The sequence below is a fragment of the Festucalex cinctus genome, chromosome 7 (genome assembly GCF_051991245.1).
Source record: "Festucalex cinctus isolate MCC-2025b chromosome 7, RoL_Fcin_1.0, whole genome shotgun sequence".
Classification (NCBI taxonomy): domain Eukaryota; kingdom Metazoa; phylum Chordata; class Actinopteri; order Syngnathiformes; family Syngnathidae; genus Festucalex; species Festucalex cinctus.
This window is the reverse complement of record NC_135417.1, coordinates 20,272,185-20,290,182: the sequence shown is the minus strand read 5'-3', so window position 1 is coordinate 20,290,182 and position 17,998 is coordinate 20,272,185. Positions and strand designations below refer to the sequence as shown.

The following is a 17,998-nucleotide window of genomic DNA, read 5'->3' as shown; positions in this document are numbered from 1 at the left end:
ATAAGGATCTTTTCTCTTGCCTCTTCTTCTTCTTCAGCCTTGTCTCCCCCGCTTTTGTCAAAGTGCCCTCTGATCAAAAAGCAAAATCAAGGCTCCAGCAACAGGTGCACATTCTGAAAGGCCGGCAAACTGCAAGTGGACTGGAAAGCTATCTTGGATGAGAAGAATGAGCCGATAAGTTTCAAGGGATTTGCTCCATGGGGTCTTTTGAGAAAGTCTCGTGGGCCGACATGCTGCAGAGTTTACTCAAAGCTACAAATCTTACAATTATTTTCCTTACTGCAGTACTGACCCTACTTTGGCTGCCTTTAACTTCTCAATAATTATTAACATATGTTGGGACAACATAAAGTAGTGGAGGAAACATCATGTCGCCATATGATTTTGTTTTGGTGTGTGTGTTTTATGTTTGGAAGCATTAGTATTTATGCTCAATTAAGACTGGTGTTGTCATGGTTTGAGTTGAGTTTTTGTTATGGTTTCTTTGTTGATCACTTCAGTTGTTTTCCTTGTTTGTCAGTGTCTCGTTTTAGTGTGATCATGTTCACCTGTGCTTGTCATCCCACACCCTTGTGTTCAGCCAGTCAGTTCCCTCACCCACATGTGTCTTGTCCAGGTGTCCCTTGTTGTGTAATTAGTTTGGGTGTATTTAGTCACCTGTTTTCAGTTCACTTGTTGTTGTCCATAGTCAATTCCATGTTTTGCTGTTTCTCCTGTCTTGCCATGTTATTTGAGTTTGCTTCGATTTCTGACTTTTGTTTTTCATTGTTTTCTGTCTGCACCTTGAGCATCACCTTATTTTTATGTAAGTAATAAAACCATTTTTTGTTTGGACATTGCCTTGGCCTCCTCGCTCTACCTCCCCTCATTTAGGTCCACAACCCCCCTGAAAACCCTGACAGGTGTGAGTAGTTCCGAGTGGGGAACTGGCTACAAGTGACCAGGCAAGATTGTGAGCAGATGGAAAATGACCTCACCAGCAAGCACAATCCGAACAAGACGGGGGGGGAATCAGGATGGGAAACAGCCTAAATTCCCATCACATCAGTCATGCGACTTCCATCCACATGCGTCTTAATTTTTAAGCAAATTTAGTGAAAATGTGCAAAACCAACACAACCAAACCAGTTAATGCCCATTTCCATTTGGTATTATTTTATGAATATTGAAAGGAGAGGAAATTGCGCAATAAGATCACATCTTGTGTCTCTCTACCACAAGACACTCTGCTAAAATAGTATTTGCAACCAATGTGAATTGTCTCTCCATTTGAAGAGTTACGATTCGTGGCAAATAAAATTAAAGTGATAGTGTGTAGAATTTACTGCCATGTAGTGGTCAACTAATAATTCATTTTAAAAACCTACTCTCAATAATATGCAAAAAAAAAATTCTAACATATGAGCATACATAATTGACAGTCTAGTAATTAATAATAATTACTTTACATCAGTAGCACCCTATCGAACAAGAGGCTGACATGTTTTGCCGCCATCTTACTGCTACTAGTAGGCTACCTGAAGGAGAAGGATTTTGTGAACGTAGTTCGCCTCTGATGGCGCTTGCAGCTAGTGTCGGACGCAATGTGTTAACCACCGCTTACCTTCCACAGCTGGGGCCTGCAGGTGGTCATTGCTGATTCCCGCGATTCGTTCTTCTGCCGCTGTTTTGCTCTCGTTAGCTTTCGCTAGCTTCTCTCGCTAACTGCTCTTGTTAGCCGCAACAGCTAGTTCTTGCTAGCCACTCTTGTTAGCCGCTCCAGATAGCCATTATTGCTTGTTGCTCCTGCTATCTCCTGCTCGCTCGCTCACTCACTCTTATTAATAATTGGTGGTAATTGGTAGTAGACTTGTGAAGTGTGGTCTCTATTAGTTCACCAAGAGATGGCACTAAATCCTACAAGTTAGATTGAAAGGTTCTGGTTCTGGTGAACTCACCTGTTTATTCTTATTATTCTTATTATTATTATTATTAATTAAATAAAGCATGAGTGTTATTTCATAGTTATGTAAAAATGTTCGACTTGTTCTGCTTTTGTTAACCAAAATCATTTTCTGAAGTTGTCTGTTTTTATGACGAAATGACATCAAAATGTATGTACTTTTAAATAAAAGTGTGTTTTTTGTTTGTTTGTTTGTTTTTTGTTTTTTGTTTCAAATTAGCTTCTTAATTACTAAAAATAATTTACTTAGAATACCCCAATACAAATTGTTAGCTTTAACCTGGAACCAGAAATAATGTAATAATAATAATAAAGATGTACTCAATTCACAAAAGATGTCTCCCTTATGCATTTGAACTCTTCATTTGTCCTTTGTCATCGATTGCGATTGGTCTTTCATCTTTATTTTCTTCCCAACGACGATTAAATAGTTCGCACTTCATATATAGTTCAATACAACCCTGGTGACCGCTAACCCGGTGCAATGTACATATACATTTTAAACCCCCTTTTTTCCATTGATTTTTCATTTCCACCCTTATATCTAACTGTAATGGTTTAATATACAGCCACTCAAAGTCTGCATATGAGATATGAATATAATTGTATGTTACTTTTTAATTACAGGGAAAAAAATCTAACTTGTAGATGATGGGCTGGAAGGTGCCATTGCATTGTTATTTTTTTCATACTCGTTTTCTGATTATGTGCTCCTTTGCTAAGCGATGATAAGCAGAATTTCCATGTTCTCTGCATAATTAATCCATCTTTGCCTCTCTTCATGCCAACTCTGGCGTTATCGCCTGCACATGCCTGAATTGCAAAAGAATCCTCTCTTCAATTGGAACTTATTGATATTCTAAAAAAAAAACCTGCAAATCCCCAAATTTAAGCCACAGATTGTTAAATGGATTAATTTCGCGGCAATCGCAGGCATCTAACAGGGAGACAGGCAAGTCAAATTGAAAGTGTCTCCTGTTTGTGGAGTTTTAGTCCCAAATGATAGGGTTTAATGGCATGTTTTTATTTCTAGTGTAAAATTACCATTTATTTGCATGCCATAAAATACTTTTATACGGTTGAAAATTCAGAGGAATTCCTTTCAATGGCTGTCTTTGGCTTTGTGATAACAACTTCAGCTTCCCACATCTGGACGCTTTTGATACTGGGTGAAAGGAATGTCTGAATATTTAAAATGTTTATCTCTTTTCATCAATGGTTTCACCATTAAGGATGGCTGTGCCGTTTGCATGGAGCTTGGCAGATGTAGATTTATTTTCTGAGCTGTCTACGGGCTGCCTTCCTCTGAATACATTGCATTTTTCCATTTTACCGTGCACTGATGCCTCTGCATATGTAATAAACCAGCAGACACACTTATAAAATACATCAACAGACTTTATTACGGTGGTGTTTTCCGTTGTGGGTCTTGCAGTATGAGAATAATCATCAGGATGGGAAGGATTTAAAAGGCATATAGAATCTATATTTAATTTTTCTGACCTTTCAGAAATTAATAATAGAAAATAAGAGGATGTTAAAAGTGTATATATTCATGTAAAAAAAAAAAAATCCACCTCAACAATTTATGGTTAGAAAGGCAAAATACAGCAAAATACAATCGCTTGTGTGACATGACAACATTACCACAGAGCAACGCTAAAGAGCTTTGTCATGGACTTTTTCACCAATGCCTAGTGATGTGTGCAGCTAATGGGAAACAACGGTCATTTTCTTTTTCATAGATCACGTGTATAAGCATATGTATAAGCATATGTATAAATATATCAGAAACATAACAAAAACATATTGTAAGAAAATAATGACTGCCATTTCCATTCTATTTTAGGAAGTACAATTTATCCTTAAAAGTTTGCAAGCGAAAATATCAGGTTTAAATATGTTCTATACCTATTTTTCACACCGATACCAGTCGGAGTACTCAACTTTTGAGTAGTCACCAATACTGATACCAAGTACTTGTACTTTTGATACAAAAAAAAAAAAAAAAAAGATACAATTTCAAACAAAGACGTATAAATCCAAATAGAGCAATTTCCTTTTCTTTTCCATTTGTTAAAAAAAAACATTTTGTCTAAAACAACACTATTGAATTTTAATAAATAAGTAAGTAAGTAAATAAATAAGTAAATAAATAAATAATGAATAAATAAACTGAAAACATAAAATAATAACGCATTTGCCAAAAATAGTCCCAATCAATATGGGCATCTGTCAGACATGTATGCCTTTAGCTCCTGATCGTAAAACCGCTGTCCCAAGTACCGAAAGCTTAAAATTAGATAGATAGATAGATAGATAGATAGATAGATTACTCCAATATTTTAGAAATCATTTAAAAGGGTTGATGTTTAAACACATTGTTGTGTAGAAAGATACTCACAGAAATGTGAATAGTTTAAATAAAATGATTTTAACTGTAAGTCAACGTTCTTACTAACTATAATGACAAGGTCTGACTGAACAAGTAGCTCCTCCAAAATGTTGACATTATTGGATTTCTATCGGAATAAACAGCAAAAGTGTAGTTAGAACAACATGACTTAATGTAAATGCCTTCTAATTTTTAGTGTGCATCCTTCAATTCTAAAAGCATGTATGGAGCCATTGAGGCAGCATCACTGGCTATTGGCCTTTCCACTTCATCACACTGTAGCATTTATAAGTGTATAACACTTTTTATTGAACAATTGAACGTTTATTTCTAAAATACTGCATGCTACAGCAGTACTACAATATTAATTTCTGTTGTTTATTGAAATAATTTAACTAACACACGTACAAATTAAGAAATGCTGAAGAAGAATATTACTGTATTACTGAAAGTGCCCAACTTCAAAGATTTCCAAAATTCTATAGCCTCCTGACTACCAGCGATTCAAATTTGTCCTCTGTAGTGGACCTTTTTAAACCTGAATATCTCCCACCCAGTGCATACGATTGATTTAACTCCTTTTGTGCTCTAAAGAGGACATTCAGAGCTTTCCAATAATACCAAATGTGTAGGGGTGGGGCTTTTCTACCTTTGATTGTATTGTAAAAGAAAATGGCTTCCCTCAGTTCAAGCACTTTTTAGGGAAGAGGAAAAGTAAGTGTATAACACTTTTTATTGAACAAATTTAGGCTTTAAATGTTGTTAGCATGTTTTCTATAAGACTATTAAGAACACATTAAAGTATTGTTTGAAATATTTTAACTGTATTTGAGCCTAGCATTTAAGTATAAAAAATGTCCTCTGTAGTGGACACATCATAGCTTAAAAATAAAAACTTTTTTTTCAAAAATGTCTTTTGCAGTATTCCAGTTACTTCACAAAGATGGGGGAATATCAAAATAAACATGATTGGACAATATTTTTTTTCCCGCTGGTAGTCAGGACTTCCTTTGCAGGAACTTCCTTCCCCTTTTGAATACTAAACCGATGTTCCAATATAATTTCATCTGGTTTTCAACTTGGGGTCACAATGCTATGAAAGATTAAAAAGAGAAGTATTTACAGCTCTTTTATCGTTTGTCTTTTAAGGAAAGAGACTGTTCGACCATTCAATTGAGCGCTTATTATGCGACAGGCTGCATTCCTTCACTTTCAACCGTCTGATCAATGTTCTTCTCCCCTAATGGAGCAGCAATTATTTAAACTAATTACGTCCTTGAAACTGAAATAGGGTATTTAGTAATTTAATCCCTTAAAAGTCAGTTGTTATCCCCTGGAGGTGTTACAATCTCAGATTTGACCACATAGCAGGACACTGAGATTAGCAGTATTCGAAAATGCTGCAGTTTCTTTCTCTCTCCTCCTTTATTTATTTACAGTGTTAAACTTGTTTCCAATAGGGGTGGGGACATACTCTGTTCATCCAACCTTATTTTTTATATTGTACTGATATTCAAATGTATTCTTATGGTGCAAACTTAGTGGATTAGCCACATTGTTGTTGCTTTTAAAAAAAACAACAACAAAAAACAACAACAAAAAAACCATGTGGTCTTTGTCAGCATTTTATATAAACATTTTATTTTAGTGGTAGCAGACATGATTTTGGGAAAGGGACGGTGGGTTAGGAGTAAGGGGGCGGGGGGTGCTAGACATTGATGTAGGGAAATAAAGCCTCTTGGAAAGAAGTGCCACTGAGGCCTCCAGGCCCGCGGGTGGTTTTAGCAGCTTAGCCAGCAGAGTGGGCACTCTCTCAGACATCTGTTTGCTCGCTGCTGCAGGAGCTGCCGGTCTGCTGGACGGACGGGCTCAACCGCAACCTGCATCAGGACAATAGCAACTCCAATTTAGAATCACAAACAAAAACTGGACGTCATATTAAAGTAATGTAACTCATATCATAAACCCAATGCGATTTCTTGAGACCGGTGGCCCAGAACCACACTCACGCACATGCACACACAGACACACACGCACCCCTCACTCCTTTGGAGACAAACCAATCCCCAACAGCCAGAGGGTGTCACCACAGCAGGCAAAATCATAACACTGCTGTCCAACTTTAGCTGCTGAGGCGGCTCTTTAAGGATGGAGTTCCTGTCCAAGGGATAGCTGTCACTCCCAGCGCCACCGGACATGTGTGATCTCCTCAAAGACATCAACCTAGTAATTTGTCATGGCCAACACTGTGACATACATGCTGTACATGCAGCACAGCTGCTCACTTGCATGCAGTGTAAGAGGGAGCATGCAGCTGTGAGTATGTAATGTAATATTTCATGCAGGACAAATTAACACTGAATGATGCAGTTTTAATCTTTGCTTGCTGAATAATTGAATCTACAAATTTGACCATTTATTTGAGTCGTAGAACAGCTCTTTGTAATTTGATATTTGTTATAATACAACTGTATGGAGAAGACATTTTAAATTCCTTGGAGAAAATATCAATCCAGTAAACATTTTCATTTTGATTTAGCTACTTAACTATGTGTTTCTCATCGAGTATAAACAGTAACTTAATAGAACATCATGTCAATGTATTTGTGTATCATTATTTATCATACAATATCTAGATATACTGTAAGTTTAATATCAAGACTGAAAAGAGTTGAAAGATTTGCCTAATGTGTTTTGGTAATGTTTGATAAAACAAAAAACAAAACATTGTTTTATCTCTGTCAATAAATAAAAAAAATGCATCAACTTAATTGGAGCAAAAATTCTAAATATATGGCATTAATAAAACAGTTAAACCTATTGGATTACAAAAAAAAAATGTCCTCAATTTAAGCATAAAGTAAATTAAGCCACAAAAATACCAAGTCTTGTCTTTCAACTGTGTAATTTTATTAGTCACTCACGTCCATTGTGAAAGTGCAATGGAGTAAATAAATATAACTGTACTTTTTTTTTTTTTAATTAGTGACTTGTGATGTGAATTAGTGTTATGAAACTTTCTGAATAAATATTAACATGGCACAGATAGACAGCCATGGGTGAGCCACTGAAACATTTGTCAAATACTGAGCATGATGCAGCCACAGACAACACACCTTGCCTGCACTGACACTGAACGACAGTCCACAGATGTGACTTGGCAGTTGTAATCAAATGATTTAGCACATCAAATCAACCTTTCCCCTAATAATCTGATTATGCGGCTATGCTGTGCAACATCCCAACAGCATACAGTATACCTTAACCTATTAATATGACCAACCTTGTGTCATTGATTTCCCCTGTGATGGAAACAGTATCATGTTAATTATCACAACCATCTGGTCTGAGCAGTGAGGACAAAAAAAAAAAAAGAGAAAAAAAACCCCTGCCTCGCTGGTGCAGATTCGTACCTGTCAATCACGCATTGCTTCAAACAAGTCACTGAGGCTCAGGAACAGCAGAGAACAATCATGCTGCAGTCACAGGATTTAGGAGTGGCGTTAAATTAATCTTCAGCTGGCAATTTTGCTCCCTCTCATGCAAAAAGATTTTGCTTCTACCAAATATTGTTATTGATTTGGGCCTGGAAGAGTATGAATATGATCAGTAGACAGTGTGCTATTTATGGGTCCCATGATTAACCTAATCAAATGTTTCAAAGATTATGTTTAAGTGTGTAAGTAAAATAATTGCCATTTTGTAAAGCGTGAACAAGCAAAAATAAATCAGTCAAGCAAACATTTCAAATCCTATCAATCATACATAAAGAAATCATAACTGAAATGATTATTATTCTTTGTAATATTAAAATTCACACATTGTGCATACCTTTTCAACATGAAACAACTCATGGTTTGCACAGCAAAGATTTACTGCATGTTCATGATTGCCACTGACTGCCATTTGGCTCATTACAGCGCCGTGTGCAGGGAAAGAATTAAAGAAAGCTTTTACTTGAAACTGGAGCCACCAGAGGATAGAGGGGGAGCACAGGATGAGAAGGCTTGCAAAGCAGATGCTCTTATGGAGGTGAACCACCACTGACCGTCTGTCACATGAATTATTCCGTAGTTTTAGACTCCATTCCAAAGTTGTGGAATTGGGTTATGAGATAATTTCACAGGCCACTTGCTTGTCTTCCTTTGCAGTCCAACAGGCTAATTGAAGAGAGTGATTTCCAGTTTGGGCAAGTATTCAGAACATGGGAGGCAATCTCTGAATATTGAGGGAGCCGTTTTTTTTTTTTTTTTTTTTCCCCTTGTATTTTTTTAATATAGCCTACCTTTTTTTGTAGTCTTGATACAGTTTGAGAGACGTGTCGGTTATTTGCAACAGCGCTTATTAAATATTAATTACTTTTTTAAAAATAAAATGCACATCCTCAGTCTGGGAATACACATCTTTCTCTCTCTCTGTCTGTCTCTCTCTCTTCATAAATATATATATATATATATATATATATTTTTTTTTTTTAGTTAAATGTTGGAGTACTACAGTATGTCCAATTTGCTATGAAATCTAAATATGTGGGTTCAAACTCGAAACAATACATTTATTATGGGAAAAATGTAACAAAACTGTAACACAAATAATTTTGTGTTTACCATGATACAGCGCTTGGTGCTTATATTTATTTATTTATTTATTTATTTGTTTTTTTTTTGGGTCTACAAATTCCCTGTGTGTTGATTTTCAAAAACAACAATTAAATGGTGTAATTACAATTCAATTTAGCTGATTCATTGAAACATCCTATATTTGGTGATATGTTGAGATTCTGAGTTGATTACTATCATTATTATTATTATTATTATTATTATTATTATTATTATTATTATTATTATTATTATTATCATCATCATCATCATCATCATCATCATCATCATCACCATAATTATCCATCCATTCTCTAAACTGCTTTCTCTCACTTTGACCGTTAGTCAAACAATGACGTTATTATTATTATTATTATTATTATTATTATTATTATTATTATTATTATTATTATTATTATTATTATTATTGTTAGTTGTAGTAGTAGTAGTAGTAGTAGTATTTTATTATTATTAATTTATTTATTAATGCATTCGTTTTAATAGGCCAGACTGAGTTTATATTTGTTAGTAGATGCATATCTAATTTGCCAATAGTATCTAATGACAGAAGTGTCAATTGCATGTCAACTGAAGTTCACAGAGCCTTGGCTACGGTGGCCGATGAGGAACAAATCGTATCTTCAAACAAAAGCGCGAAACGCCTTCACCTCCATACAGTCAGAGCACGCGGAACGCCGCAAAGCTCAGCAGCCTCATTACCGAAAGGAACGCTAGAAAGGGAGCGAGACAGAGAGAGAGAGAGAAGCGCGAGAGAGAGGGTGAGAGAGAGAGAGAGCGTGCGAGCATGTGAGAGGAAAAGAGAGAGGGGCAAAGCCAATGCCAGAGCCAGGGAGGACAGAAAGATAAAGCTAAGACAGACGGAACGATAGACGTTTAAAAAAAAAAAAAAAGTAGTTATATACGCTTTTTCTTCTTTTTCCCCCCCTTCTCATTTACCGTCAGAAAAAAAAGAGAAAAAAAACCTGCTTGGATGAACCAAAATCTATCGCCCTGTCAACGCTACACCTGGATTCACTGACCGGCCACGCAGCAGGCATGTCCCGAAGGAAGCAGAGCAACCCCAGGCAGATCAAACGTAAGTTTGTTTTCTTCTCATGTTGTATGTGCCGGCTATGTAAGGCTTCCTCATTATAGACGTTATGTCGATCCACAAAGACGTCGAATCAGCCCTAACTGTCGCCATTCACGAAACGGTGAATGTGCTCCCCTCGCACTTAAATGTTTTGGTTCTGAAGAGGTGAGTTGAGTTCCGGTCCAAATCCCATGGTGCCGCCTCGTGGCTCAAAAGTTTTACCGAAGGTGCAAACAGACTGAGTAGCCAACACTCAATGGGTGGTTTAGTCCTATTTTAATTTAGTGTTCATCCACAAATATATGTCCTGTGTCTGTGCATCAGTTCAGTGTCAGCGTGCATCCTCATTTGGGTAGCCAGTGCATGGAAATTGGACAATGCTAAAAAATAATTGATACAGTTTTCAAAATAATTGAAAGCAGTTTTCAAAATGCTGCACAATTGTTAGTGAATTATGAAGACGCTTTAATTGCCGTCACAGGAATTTTCTCACGCCCACACGCGCATACACTAACGCACACGCACGCACACGCACTTTGGCATTGTCATCTACTGCAGGTGTGCGTACCTGTCTTGACAGTTGATACACACACGTAATGTAGTTTTTTTTTTTTTTTTTTTTTAATTAGTGCTATTTGGTTGGAATGTTATTAGATACACATTGTTCATTATTGTATGTAATATGTATTGTTTTGCTCAATAGATTATTTTGTAATTACTAAAACTGTATTTGATGAGTGTCCACGCTATACCCTCTCCATAGTCAACATACAGTGTAATTTAATTGCAAGTCACTATTGGCTAGATCACATTATTATTATTTTTTAATCAGTGTGTGAAGCCTTGGCCTACACTATGAAATTATAGAATGGCAGATGAATCTATAGACTTTTTTTTTCTTCTTTATTTTTAAATGTTCATTTACAAATCAGATGTACAGCATTGTCGACTTACCTAAATTGGACTATTTCAACAGTCACACTCACATACTAGCACATGATCTTCAATCTTAAATGCAGCTGGCGTGTGTATCAGTAAGGATGTTTTGTGTTGGTGTTTCGTCCAGCACTTCACTGCTGCAGGAGGTTGACACACTTTGGACTGTAATTGGAGGGCACAATATCAAAATTTAACTGCGACGAATTTGTCTCGCAATACATTTGTTTCATCACCGTTAAAGCAATTTTGAGCGAGGGGCTAAAGACAAGAAAAGAGGGACTAAAGAGGAAAACACTTGTTCAAGTAGCGCGGGTGTATTAGCATTTATTTGCATACACGTTGCATGCTCAAGTTCATCTATACATGAGGGCACATAATGAAATTGATTTTTATTGCTTTTGTATCACAAAATTAGCCTCAAAGGGCACTGAGCAATTTTTAAGTGCAAAATATTTATTTAACAGTCTTATTACATTTGATGTATATATATATATATATATTTTAAGTTGGGCCCTGGTTTCGATTTTTTACATTTCAACATAAATGATAATTTGTCTTGACTTTTAATTCATATTTAGTATTGAAAATATTTGTTGCATTATATATTATATTTCCCATTCATTCAAACTTTTTACTCACTGTAACTTTTATCCTTATATTTAGAAAGTATTCATGTGTTAAACAGGGCCAATTTGGAATGTCACTCTAAATTCCACAAGATCAAAAGAGAAAAAAGTTTTGAGGTTAAGGAAAAGTAAGTCAAATTTGTTATTTTTTAACACATATCTGAACATATCAAAGGCATAACACATCTAACAATCCACAATATTGTAGGAGCATGATGCACCTGCTCATCTTTGAGCCAATCCAATTGCAGCATCCAAACGTTGTTGTCAAGCGAAGGAAGTCTAACATTTATGTTGCAGCATTGTGACCCGGCCGTGTGTGAATTAATATGTCATGTGTAAGATCATGTTAATGTGCAACCGGTGTGCGGCTGTATAATCAAGCGCTAGTTGCCACCAGAAAGGTCACGAGGAGCCTAGATCCTCTCTCCTAACCCGGGAACTCTGGGGAAAAAGCCACTGCATAGAAAGTCAGCGGAGGCAGTCATTCTAAAGGACAAAAAGGTTGTTGGGCGCAGTGCCCCCACCACCAGCGCTGCCACCCCCACCCCCTCCTGCATACATTGGACTGTTATCTAAAATTGTGATTTATGCAGTATTTTAATATTTTGCTTATTCTTTCCCCTTGGGTGCTCTCTGAGCGGTGATAAAAAGGCAATGCTGAAAGAGCACCATTAATTTGCTCCGATGACTGGGGAGATAAGGGCAGATAATGGGAAAGATAAGCAGGGAAGATATACCATCAGAAACCCGATTATTACCATTAAAATTCCAGCCTAGCAATCTGCAGCTGCCTGATAATTCTTTCTCCGTTTCCACCACTTTGGATGATAAGGCAAAAAATAGTCACTCAGTACTCTTGATTAGGGTGCCTGGATATCGCGATAATACAGTGATAAATTATGTATTTCCCCCCTTGTTTTTTGTGTGCATATATATATATATATATATATATATATTATATATATATATATATATATATAATTTATTTTTTATTTTTTCCTGTATCACCCACCTCTTTTCCAAGAAAGAAAAAACCCCATACTCTTTTATTGTAATAGGAGTTTGATAGAAAATGGAGATAGTGGCGGAGGTGTTTTGTGTGGGAGCACATATCAATGTTATCAGCTCATCTCCCTGGCCCAGCTGCTCGCTGCTGTTGTTTTTAGCCTTATCACCCCGTGCCAATATGCCAATAAATTGCCCAGATTGTTAGGCAGGTCGGTAGAATTGGACAGGAGTGATGAAAATATCGCCGATGCTCTGCGGATTGCGATTAGCTGCTGTAATATGATGTGTGAATGCCACCAAGTTCTCTGTAGCTTCTCTTCTCACCCCCACCCTTTCCTTCTACTCTCCCTCCCTTTTTCCAGCGGCTGCTGGTGTCCATACCTCTATTGGAACTGAGAGGAGAACATTTTGATGCTTAATAGGGAGGAAAGATATGAACAGGCTGAATTGAAACCAGGCCCCTCGGAGTAATTTTTCTGTAAAATTGCCCCCCAAAGTTTCATCGCATAAAGCGGAATCTGGATGATGTAGGGGGTGTGCCTGCGCTAGTGTTTATGGGAACATATTGAAGCAGCCGACTGAGGCCATGCTCAGACATCTAATGTCAAATGTGCTTATTAAACTGACTTAGTGCTTTAGCCTTAACTGTTGGTATCTTTATATGGACCACCTGGGAATTTGTGCAGCTTCTTTTTTGTCCTTTACTTCACATTATCCAATCAGAATGAAGTAGCAAGATGTAGTGATTTCAGTACTGCTCTTCAACTGCGTATGTTGTACAGCACCCACATTTCCCAGGTCTTAACACTATGTCATACTGTCATCATACTTAATCTACTCGTGATTGTAATCTCACTTCCAAAAGATAATCCACTGCAGCGTACAATTATGTTTCTGATTCTTATTTTTTTATGTACACTATTCTTTGTAAACATAGACAAAGGGTAATCTTATTTTGTAGATTATATACGATATTTGAAGGGAAAATTCATTTTAGGATTTTGCTATGTGTATAACATTGTAACCAGCTGAAGCAATTCCTGGAGAAATTGCAAGTGAGTGCTGAAATACTGAATGAAAAAATATGGAAATGTGGAATAATCCTGCATGAGGTGGAATGTTGTTCAAAATTATGAAATGATGTGGAATGGTATTGAATGATCTTGGAATGATATTGAACAAAATAGAATGACCTTGAATGGTAGTGGTGAAAATGTGACATTCGTTGTAATGTAATATGATATGAAATGATTTTGATATGATATTGAATGAGATAGAATTAGATTTATGTGGAATTAGGTGAAAGGATATTGGTGAAATATGTGCAATATGTGTGTGTGTGTGTGTGTGTGGGGGGGGGGGGGTAGAATAGTGTGTAATGTTCAGTTTTTGTGCAGGTGAAATATAAAAGATTAAATGGCAAGTTGAATTGAATGAGATGAACACTTTGAATTTTGAATGGACCCACTAACCTATACCCTTGAAAATAATGCAAAACATTGGTGAAAAATGTGGCTTTTTTTTTTTTTTTTTTTTACAATGTGGGGAATGTTGAAAATTGATCACAAGGTGAATGTAATGAGCTAACATTTTGAGTTTCAAATTTAAATGGATTGTTGAACATCCTATTGGAAATAAATGAATGGGAAATTGGAGGAAAAGGTGGAATTGTGGGAAAACTGTGAATATTTGGAATGAGAAATATAATAATAGTAAGCAAGCCGTGCATTTTAGTTGAAATAATTTTAATCGGTCGAGAAATGAAGTACATAAAGTAGTTGAAAGATGACAATTAACTTGTAAAAGTATGATCTGTACATACTTTTGTATTACCTTAAATTCAACAAACAATGTAGTTCCTGGACTTTGAAGCAAAAATAGATCCAAACATACAAGGATTTATTTATATATTTTTTTTCAACAATTTTCTTTGCTCTACTGTTAATCTGCGCAGCCTTTGCATATGGCCACTTATGGAACGCCAGCAAACTGCTCATATCATATCAGGTGACATTTCTATCTTTGAGGGGCATTTATCAGAGGCAGATTACAGTTGTAAAGGATAAGAGAAGTGTTTACTGAATTGTCTGCCAACATCCTGTGCGTGTGTGTGCGTGTGTTAGTGTGTGGGTGCGTGCTTGTGTATACATTAACACAAGTACTGTACAGTACGACAAGCATGTGCCCATTTGATCTTGCAGGAGGATCAGAACCGTGAGCTGTGTTGAAGTATTTATTTTGTGGAAGTTGAAGAGAGTGCGTATTTTTCACAACATAGTGTTCCTGTGGAGACTGCTGTGTGGTGCGAGAGTTGTATGGTGCTGCCTCTCACCCTTGCCCACAAACACTGGCAACTGTGGCTGTCACATGTTTCGGGGGTGGGAAATCAAAAACTGTCCATGTGTCTGCCTCGCTGTATGTTTAAGGCTCTGTCTTTCATTAGGTGACAGTCATTTTGTGTCTCCCGTGTTTTTCTTGTTGATTTGTTTCCGAAGCAGAATGCTTGCCAACTTTCATACTAACATCTGTTCCCTGACAATAACAGCATGTGTTGTTTCTTTGTCTTTCACTGAAGGATACCCAATCGCCTCATTACTTTTGGAGCAAAACAACAAGTCATATACATATATATATATTTTTTATTGTTAAGAATATGATACAGAATGTGTTTGCGCTTTAAGCACTGATAACTTCTGCTCGGCGAAGCTATAGGGAAAAGATGGACAGCAGCTGTTGTTTCCTTTGTTCAAAAGAGCTGTGTGTCATGTTGGACGGGCTTGTGTTTGGTTGCCGACGGAATGCAAGTGCCTAAAGTTGTCCTCGGTGGCCCTGCAGGCTGCAAAGCCTAGACAGTGATATGATATGTGGGCAGGGTCGCAACCAAGGTGCAGGTCACTTCCTCACACAGTTTCCTCTTTCTCATCCTCTTTCCTGGATTCTTCTTTTATTATTCCAATAACTGCTTGTCTAGGCTATCATTGTGTGGGTTTTATTTTGGTACTGTTGCTATGCTAAGTTAAAAAAAAAAACAACCTAATAGTAATTGTATAATTATTGTGGATGAACTAATATCATACATGTATTGTTTGTTAAATAGTCTTCTAATACTTTTATTGTCACTTTGTGTTGCTTTTTATGGTCTGACTGTGTAGCTCGCTGTTTATTCAGATTTGATATCAGGGATGCCTATTGAGCCCCTAGGTAAGAATGACTTTCAGCCTGCTTTAAGTTAATAGCCTTGTCTCCAGCTTGTAGGATCAATATTGGTAATAATTAATCACCATTATCAAGCACAAGATCTAGTTCCATTTGTTGTTACATCAGGAAAATATCAATAATGAAGTGGACTCCCTGATTGTCATGGCAACTTCATCTCTAAGGTCAAAGAGAGTTTATCTTATCTTGCTGTCGAGAGTGGCAAACTGCTTAGGAATCTAGTTTAGACTCAAAGATCATTGATTTAGGCTTTCTTTCCCCCCACACCTTGTTGTTCCAGGAAAGGAAGGGGTGGTGGGGATGAGAGAAAGGCAACATTCTAATCGCAACAGAGATGTAAGATTTAAATATTGATGTCCAAAGGCCATTACAAGCAAAGAGGGCCTCTGGTCTTGCTGTTTTTCAAGTACGTCCTTTTAAGACCCAGACAAAGCTTTGATTATCAGAGGTGTCACTGTGGAGTGTGTCTGTATAGCTGACAGTGTGGGACTGCAGGGGAGATCAGTTTCCTGCAAACACAGTCACAGAATATTAAAAGGTCCTACTCAGCACACTAGTATGTCTACTGATTGATGTTATGGTTCATATGATCCATTATGACACCATTTTTTTCGGGGGGGAATTATAGCAATAAATAGATAAACTCCTTTATAATTGCAGTTGACAATTTTATCATTGATTTTTGGGTTAAAAGAAGCATCACAAATACTTGTCCATAGCAGATTTCACAATTATTTAACCAAACTGCGACTATAGGTTATAGGTCATTGCCAACCTGCAGCAGCATCTTCCTGTTTGTTGTCAGTGGTAATTTTGATGTATTTATTATTATTTTTTTGAACATTGGGCAAGGAATCTTCAATATTCGAATATAGGCCATTTGAATATAGACATTATTAACTGAACGGTATTGGAAGAACATGCCATATATGACATGATTGTTGAATATTATCAAAGAAATTACATTTTTATTACCAAATGAAAGACATTATTTTTTTGTGCTGCAAATATATATATATTTTTAAAAAGTTATTTAATGTTAGTAATTATCAATTTATGTTGTTGGGTGGTGATGTGCATTGAAGGTTGAATCTGATTGGTCAAAGCCAGGTAAAAACATGCAATTCCATATGAAAATATTAAGCATGACTTTATTGCACATCAATGCAATACGTATATTGTACATGCCATTAATGTTATTTTTTCAATATATTGGTGCAACCATAATATCAACATATATCATTAAAGCAAATATCTTAACACATGCACAGTATAGGTCATCTATAAATGTGTGTTGACATTCTTATACTCAATTTTTGGTTTGGTTTATTGAACATATAAATGCATTAAAAAATATTAAATAAATGTGACAATCAATGTGTGTGTGATGCATATGTCATAGGCTGGATTTTTATCAAATGATTATAAATAAATTTATCCAAACTAATAATTTAACTAATTATTTAACTAATAATTCCCATATCAAGAAGCCTAATCAAATAAAAGAGTATTTCAACTTTGAAAAAAGATTGGCACAGTCTGTAGGAATAACAAAAACAATCTTGCATGCTCACTTTGATGGAGTTCTTGGTGTCATTATTGTAGCCCTAACTGCAAGTAAAGTGGTCTGGTTTCATCGACGGTACGCTTCATTCTGAGCTATTTAGGTAAAACGGCAGGCCAGGGTGCTTGGATGTACCTCATCATGCTGCAGAATGTTCTTTAGGGTTGGAGCAGGGGCAATGCCTGCTTTTTTTCATCCTCTTCTTGCCTCCGGGACACAATTGCCTCATTTAACATTCTCTAGCCCAGCCAAGAGAGGAAATAGCGAGGCTGAGAAGAGAGGCTGCCACACATCATGAATTCTTCTTTCATTTAACTAGCACTGTTCCTTTCACCTTGGTGATGCACATAGATTAGGAATGAAGCCAATGCACAATTAAGGGGTTGAGGGCTATTGCCGTTGTTTTAATGGTTTTGATGTACTGTATTATGAATATGTATAGTGGTTTCATCACGCTTCTCTATGGGCCGCAATTGTTTTTGATCGGCATACATGAGAGTATGTTTCTGACATTGTCAGGAAGAAATAAAGCGTTAAGATTTAGGTTTGGCAGGCTTCCACTGCATATTTACAAATAATTTGACTCGATGTGTCTAATAAAGTCATTTCAATTA

The 17,998-nt window shown here is 36.6% G+C and overlaps 1 protein-coding gene across 2 annotated transcripts in view; it reads left to right on the top strand.

Moving 5' to 3' along the window:
• Positions 1 to 9,631: 9,631 nt before the first annotated feature.
• zfpm2a (zinc finger protein, FOG family member 2a) overlaps positions 9,632 to 17,998 on the top strand; it is a 148,449-nt gene continuing 140,082 nt past the window's right edge. For both annotated transcript variants that reach the window (XM_077527475.1, XM_077527474.1), the window contains exon 1: positions 9,632 to 10,031. In XM_077527475.1, the coding sequence (XP_077383601.1) occupies positions 9,992 to 10,031 (40 nt within the window). In that variant the 5' untranslated portion in view covers positions 9,632 to 9,991. The remainder of the gene's footprint in view (positions 10,032 to 17,998) is intronic.